The sequence below is a fragment of the Montipora capricornis genome, chromosome 13 (assembly GCF_036669925.1).
Source record: "Montipora capricornis isolate CH-2021 chromosome 13, ASM3666992v2, whole genome shotgun sequence".
NCBI classification, from domain to species: Eukaryota; Metazoa; Cnidaria; class Anthozoa; order Scleractinia; family Acroporidae; genus Montipora; species Montipora capricornis.
The window spans coordinates 41,493,635-41,501,134 of record NC_090895.1 but is presented as its reverse complement, the minus strand read 5'-3'; the positions used below and the strand labels follow the sequence as shown (position 1 = coordinate 41,501,134).

Genomic DNA, 7,500 nt, shown 5'->3' with positions numbered 1-7,500 from the left:
GTTTGACTAACATTCACGGGCCTTCTGGGAGCATATTCAGGTATTGCCTTGGTTGATGTTGACATTAGGGGCTGAGGAGCACCTACGAATACATGTACCAATTAGCGAGGAAGTATTTCAAGGCCGCAAAACGACGATTGGACTGGACTTCTGGTACCCATTTCAGCTCTGGTACTTAATTCTGGAACTCATTTTACCGACAACAGATGGATGGAAAGCTGAGTGAACTTTGGAGCGCACGTGCTGGGATTTGAACCCCGAGCGCTGGGATGCGTTCCGCGAGCGATATCCACCACACTGCGCGATCCTTAAAACTGATTTCACCGATATGAAACAAGTTTTAAAGAACTTTGCGATAATCAGAAACACGTGAGCCATTCGAATCCCTTACCATTGGTCTTATTGCTCGCTGACGTAGTACTGCGTTTCAGCCGCTCATTCTCTATTTGTAGGTTGTGCAGTTGTGTTTCATATTTCTTTATGGTGGCTTCGAGACGGGCCTCCAATGACGCTACTTTACGGTCCGAATCCGAACGAAGCTCACTGTGACGTCTGTGGAGAAGGACAAAATTACCGTTACTTCTGTCGTTGAGTGGTTTTCAATTGAGTGTCGAAAGTAATTAGCAAATTGCTTTGGTTTATGATTAGTTTACTCAGTGATTGGTTCAAAGTCCCGCGCCACTTTTTCAACCAATCAGAAGTGAAACCAAAACCAATCGTGGCTCGCGCGTGCACATTTTCTACATGTAATTACTTCGAGTTTTGATTGGTTTACCGGATTGTTTCCGTCCTTTCTGATTGGCTAAAGTAATTGCTTTGGTTTTGGTTTTACGACACTCAATTGAAAATTGCTCTAAAAACTAAACTTTGAATAATCACTTACTTTCGGATTTAACAGCAGTTACTGGAAGGGCAGTTTCAAAAATTAAAAGCAATTTGGAAATTGATGAATGATTGGTGTTGCAGCTCTACGCTTAGTGATTGGTTACAAAAATTTCGCGCCACTGTCTCCCAAAAACAACTGTGACTTGCTTGCCACATTTTGCCGCCTTCACGTCGGCATCACGCATTTTCTCTGCGTAGTAATTGCCTCATTCGACTGTCTTTGGGCTTTGTGATTGGTCAAGGCAATCACTTACGGCATTCGACTGGAAACTACCAATCTCTTGACATCGACATGAAGATGGTGCAATGTACAAATGCTACACGGCGAACAAAAGAAGTTAACGATTGATCTTTTCTTTTCGTCCAACAAAATGGTGGTGATGTCGTTACGTGAAAATCATAGAGAAAGAGACCCATTCAAGCCGTTAGGATACGTGAATTTCAGTAATTTCTTTGCTTAAATAGAAAGGGAGAATGTCTCCCAAAACTTCCCAGTTACACTTGGAGCACCAGCGGATAATGCTGTGTTGTCACGCTCTGATTAACTCATGTAGCATCATGCTACTGATAGTAAAGAAGAGGGGAGCGTTGCGTGACATCACATAAGTTTTATTTTTCCCCTTTTACCAACTCTTAAGGTTTCCTGCTTTTAAAATTTCAAACCTGAATTCGTTGTCCTTAATGTCTGCCAAAACATCTTGGTTTTTCCTCAGGGCGTTCCTGTATTTATCCTGATATTTCGCCTCTAATGTTGATAGCTCCTCGCGGAGACTGGCAACTTCGGTTCTCAAGTTCCTGTTATCATCCTGTTTCAAGGGAAAGTGGCGTGACTTAAAAAACAACTTTGGTTTATGTTGGCTGGCATAAAAAAATTGCTTTCATTTTCTTTAGAAAGCTCAAAATCCCTTTGTCTTCTCGTTACCTATCAAAAGCAGTTACCGGTATCCCAAAGCTGATTGAAGACCCAACGAGAAGTCAAAGCAAGATGCTGTCGCAGGTTCTATTGTTTGTTATTTGTTTGTTGTTTGTTTGTTATTTATTTGTTTGAGCAGGTTGAAGTTTTGGCAGCTATTCAGCTGATGTGGATCTGCTATACCCACCCACCCATATACTCACAGAGGACAGTCACAACACCGGGAACTTCATCCCCTACTCTTCTCGAATAATGTGTGGGTTCTTTAACGTCCCACAGGGAACTAATGAACATGGAAGATATCAATTTGTGAGACGGGGCCTACGGTTTATCGTCCTTATCCGACAAGACAAGAGAGTCTAACCATTTGCGGATGTAATTACAAAGGCAGCAATTTCTCCTCAGTTATTTAAAGACCCTGAGTGTTGGTTCGGCCGGAGTAGAATTAACGACCTCCCAAATGGCAGCCCGATGCTCAACCAACTGAGCCACCGGTGCGCGGTGAAAATGCAAGAATCCCTTTCATCCCAGTAACCGCAAGCTGGTCATATGGAGAATTTTCGTTCCATTAAGCGAGATCTCGGCCTCGGAAACCGAATCTGGGGCAAGTCCGACCTCCCATATGAACACAGATAGGTTATTAAAGAATGACCGCAAAGGCCGGCGACCTTTCAGCGAGCTATCGAATAATACAGGTACTGCGCAGAGGGATTGGGAGACGGAAAGGTTTGTGACAGTGTCGATGTTCATGTTAAGTTAGGCATCATCCTTACCTCAAGTTGACCAACGAGCTGAAGGTTGCCGTGACCATGCAAATCCGATAAATCCTACAATTAAACAAAAACAATTATGAGATACTACACAGAAGTGCAAAGGACAAGAAAAAAATCTCTTTCAGGTTGTTCAAAATGAGATTTCCCTTTTAATTAAAGCTCATTTCCGGTCGCGGGCGTGACATTGGGTCCATATAGACCATAAATATTCCATTTTGTCCGTGCCACACAAAGGATTGAAACTACCCAGGATTCGCTAGGAACTTACTATTCGTGATATCGTCAACTGAGGAGTGGTTAAGATAAACTGCATTGGAATTTTAGCGAAGATTAAGGATTGTAGTTTCTTATAAAGTTGCTCTCTAATCCCTGTTTTGAGAACTACAATAAAAAAGATAAGTCATCGTGCTTGCTTACGAGACATAAAGGGCCAATCTTCTCCCATTGACGCCTGTACTGACACTAATCACGTGCGTTATTCCATCGGCACAGGGTACATATTGCGGCAGCTAAACGAGAGGGTTTTTAAAGCAACATTTAAAAAAACAACCGATGGGTAGAAAGTCTAGAACATATGGATCACTGTCTTATATAGTTTATGGCAAAATCACTCCACTTAAAACGACGTCGACTCAAAACGTTTCTCGAGTCGTTGTTTTCAAAATCATAATTTAAATCCGTGGGTAAGGGGCTTTGTATACGTTTTTAGCTATAACTTTTTCTCCTTCCTATAAATTTTTAAATTTTTTTTTAAATTTGTTGTGAATTAAAGGGGATAATTTGTACACCAAAATTATGCAATAAAAACTATAGGTCACTGTGCTCGTTTAAGAGTAAAACACCATCGCACCTGTCTATCTCGATTATCGTAGATCGAAACAACAAAATTCGCCATGTTCTCGGAATGCACACACTTATTCGCAAAGAGATAATTATGGATCATTCCCAATTTCTCTCACGTGTTTTGAGAACTGTTTCAGCATGTATGACCGTCTTGTGCCATATTTACAATGCTGCAAATTTGATACAAATTATAAATATTGACGCACCAAATGCGCAGTACAATACCGAGGAATCGCCTTCAAAACAGTATGTAACGTTAGCGATCTCTTCCCTATAAAGTCTACTGGACAATGTTATAAAGCGCTGTGAACGATCAATAGTGAACGTAGCGTAATAGAAATGGACTATTGAACAACATGTCCGCCGGGACAGCGTTTCGACTAGCTACTCGCAGAGGACGATTTTGTAAATAAAGTAAAAGCTTACCGTCAGCTGATCATTCAAGGCTGTATCTCGCAAATGCCTGTTTTCAAGTCTTAACGCTTCGAGCTGAGCATTTGTTACCTGGGAAAATCAAATACAAATAACACAAAAACAACAAATACGTTTGACAAAAAAAATTTAAACTAATAAACTGGTAATATGAGATATGAAAGCAATCATTTTCTTAAATTGTGTATATGTTGATGTATATAAATTATCTATAGTTTTCATTATTATAATTCATTTGCTTTTTATTATTTCAGCCAATTCAACTCACTTACTAATTCTCCTCCCGGGAACTGAAGCCTGGTTTGCACTGGGGACGCAGGCACAAGCCGAGCATAAGAGCTCTCATTTCACCGTGAAAACTGCCCAGACGCAAGCATAAATACAAGCGCAAACACAAGCAAAAGGATCAAAGTTTTTCCTTTTCTTGTGCTTCAGTTTTGCTTGCGTTCTCCTTATGCCGTGAAAAAACGAAGACGGCATAAGCACACGGAAATTTGTTACATCTGGCCCTGTCCGGCCAATTAAAGAACTCGTTCCAGATTCCCAGCGTCTGAGCATTTGAACAAAATGGCGGATGCCGTGGTTGATTTTGATGAAAACTCACGCTTGTGTCGACGTTCGTTTTCACTGAGCATAAGCTACTTATGCTTTCATTTGCCTTTGCTTGCGTCGCGAGTGAAATGACCGTTGAGGTTGTTAATATATCGATGACGATGAGCACCCGACAATAAATTTTCGATTTTCTCTCGAACTTCCTCGTCCTTTAGAACAGTTTCATTGCCGAGTAGTTTGTACACAATGTACATTTCGCACGACTTGGAATGACCGCTGTCTTTGTTGCTTAAAATAAGCGCTATATTTTTAAACCCACTATGGAAGTGCTTTATTTTCAGCAACCCTTAGTCCTCCCTTTACATTCCTGGATCTCGCACGTCTTGATTTTACCTGGAGCTCAGCTGCTGTCCGATCTAGTTTTGAAGTTGTCTCTCGCAGATCTTTTTCCATTCGCTGAGCTCGTTCAGTAATAGAAGCCATTGCTGTATCCCTGAATTCAAAGAGACAATGACGAATTAAAGGCGGCATCGATACACCAAATAATTTTTTTTTTCCTTTGGGGGGGGGGGGGGGGGGAGGGAGGGAGTAATTCTTTTGGAATACCTTTGATTGACACATAACGCGCAAGATTTCGTACGTAAAACTACGACCTCAAGACAAGCTAACCTTTTATGCAAGTCAGCAGTCATATTAGCGATCTGTTGCTTCATTCCTTCCACTTCAGCTTGGTGTCCTTCATCTCCGGTTGAAATTTGTTCCTTTAACTGGAATATTTAAGAGAATACTAACCTTAAGCAATGTCAAGCAGTCAATAATTGAAGATTTAGGGGAGAAAATTTTTATTGGAATTTATCTTCACGTGCTGACGTCGTCGTTTTGAAGGCGACGGCTAAGAAATGGACAAAAGTGAAATCGCACGTGCAGGGCGTGAAAGTTATTGTTTTTGCCCACTAAATACGCACATTTGTGAGGTTCTCGTTGTCGTCACCGTTGTAGTTGCTTAAGTTCCTTAACATCATTGGTTAAATGAGGAAAAATAATCGTGATCACGTGCAGCACGCATTTTAGCTCATCTTTTTGAGATACTCTCCATGACAACGATGTCAAATCACCAAATTTGAGGTTTTGATGACGACGTGAGCATGCAACAGAGAATCTTTCATTCCCGCTATTTTTACTCTGAAACCGCTCGTACCAATTTATTTTAAGGATAACTGATTAGAGTGTAATGTGCTTGTTTTGTACCCCATATGAACCATGTGAGCGTTAGCCCTACTGATGGAAATGGGCCCACACAAGGACAGAGAAAAACTCTGACCAGGGTGGGAAATGAACCCACGACCTTCGGGTTAGATCACCGCTGCTCTACCGACTGAGCTACAAGGTTAGACGGGAGCAGGCCGTGGAACTGAAGATATTAAGGTCACGGCAATGAACCGTGTACAAGTACAAGGAAGGATTACGTTTTTTGCAAACGTTGGCCGTAAAGCATATTTCAACAGACTTAACTGATTAGAGTGTAATGTGAAGTGCTTGTTTCACATTGCACTCTAATCAGTTAAGTCTGTTGAAATATAGCGCTTCATGACCAACGTTTGCAAAAAACGTAACCTTTCCTTGTATTTTAAGGATACTTCACTAACAATGTACGATGTAAACGAGATGGAAAATCACGAAAGACTAAAGACAGTCAACATACAGCTGTAAGTTATATTTTGAAGTGAAGTAAAGTAGAAAAGAAAGACAGATAACTTGAAGGTAGAGATTTAAAGCAGAAACTGTGTAAAAAAAGAACCAAAGTGCCAAAGTTTTAAATCAAGGATGATCCTTCGTTTAATACTTTGACACAGGTAAGATAATTCTCTACAACAGTACAGCAAAAACAAATTTGGTACTCAAACCTTTGAATTTTCAAGCGCTAGTTGTTTAAGGTCATTTTCTTCAATATATTTAACTTGCTCCTCCTGAAAATTTCAAAAGCAATCAGTAGAAAAATCCTTATCATTGATTAAGTTTTCGCCAGCGTGCCTTGTGACCCGGCCAGTTACTGAACAAAGCGAGATTCCAGTTGATGTTATCTCAATAGGCCATTTCCGAGTTGCTGCTTGTCTCGGCTTCGAAGTGAGTCTTGGTGCTCAACTATTGAAAGGGAAATGAGTTTGATTTGCATAAGAATACGCAACGCATTTACTTTTGAATGGTTGTGCACCAGGACTCGCTTTGAAACTGAGGCATGCAGCAACTCGGAAATGGGCTATTTATCATATCTCTCAAATAGTACGCGCGCCTTGATTGACTAATTTAGCGGGCCGAATTCAATAGCGCGGCCCGCTGTCCGGCCGGTTTGATACAACATTTTGTTTCCGTTATATATTCTTCACGTTTGCGATTTACTCCATTCGTTTTTCTTCCTCGATTTATGGCCCGTATGCTTTGCAATTGGGCCATAAATAAATCAACGGAAATAAACCGGTCAGTAACCAACAGTACGGAACTCGAACTCTGTTATTAGGAGGCATGAAAACTTCACAACACAGCGGGGGATACCTATCGTCTGAATGAAACTAATAAAGTTGACAAAAGAATATTCTGGTCCACACAAACCAGTACCTTCCTGCTAAGCTCTGCCTGCAGTTTGGAAAGTTCATTTTTGCTATTTTCGAGCCTATGAAAGAAAATAAAACAAAAAGCAAGCTTAGACATTAGATTTCACTTAAAATGGCAAAAGGGCAAGAAAATCGCAGAGTCTTGAGTATAATTCGAAAGCAATCGGTATGAGTAATGTCACACAGTCAAAATAGGATGAATCTTACGGCAAATTCAATTTGAAACTCGTGATTCCGAATTCCACAAAAAGATCGCGCGATTTTTTGTTTAGAGTGTCTTTTTCTCAGTCGATTCTCTTGGAAAGAGAGAGATTCTTTTCGTTTCTTTTCTTTCACCAACATGGGCGCGATGACGTCACGTGGAAACCACTTACTAACAACAAAGCAAATAACTGATGCTTACTTTTTGGTTAAGTGACTGACTTCGTTCTTCTGGTACTGGCTCGTATCCAAATGTGATCTGAAAAAAAAAAAAAAAAAATTCATAATGAAA

The 7,500-nt window shown here is 40.6% G+C and overlaps 1 protein-coding gene across 2 annotated transcripts in view; it reads right to left on the bottom strand.

The window, feature by feature from the left end:
• The window catches only part of LOC138029864 (centrosomal protein of 63 kDa-like), a 23,164-nt gene that overhangs the window by 1,112 nt on the left and 14,552 nt on the right, over positions 1–7,500 (bottom strand). For both annotated transcript variants that reach the window (XM_068877691.1, XM_068877692.1), the window contains exons 14-23: positions 7,411–7,467; positions 7,012–7,066; positions 6,303–6,365; positions 5,068–5,165; positions 4,792–4,891; positions 3,841–3,918; positions 2,572–2,625; positions 1,549–1,691; positions 392–552; positions 1–82 (exon numbers count right to left, since the gene is read on the bottom strand). The exon at positions 1–82 is cut by the window's left edge and continues 82 nt beyond it. In XM_068877691.1, coding sequence (XP_068733792.1) covers positions 1–82; positions 392–552; positions 1,549–1,691; positions 2,572–2,625; positions 3,841–3,918; positions 4,792–4,891; positions 5,068–5,165; positions 6,303–6,365; positions 7,012–7,066; positions 7,411–7,467 — 891 coding nt within the window. The remainder of the gene's footprint in view (positions 83–391; positions 553–1,548; positions 1,692–2,571; positions 2,626–3,840; positions 3,919–4,791; positions 4,892–5,067; positions 5,166–6,302; positions 6,366–7,011; positions 7,067–7,410; positions 7,468–7,500) is intronic.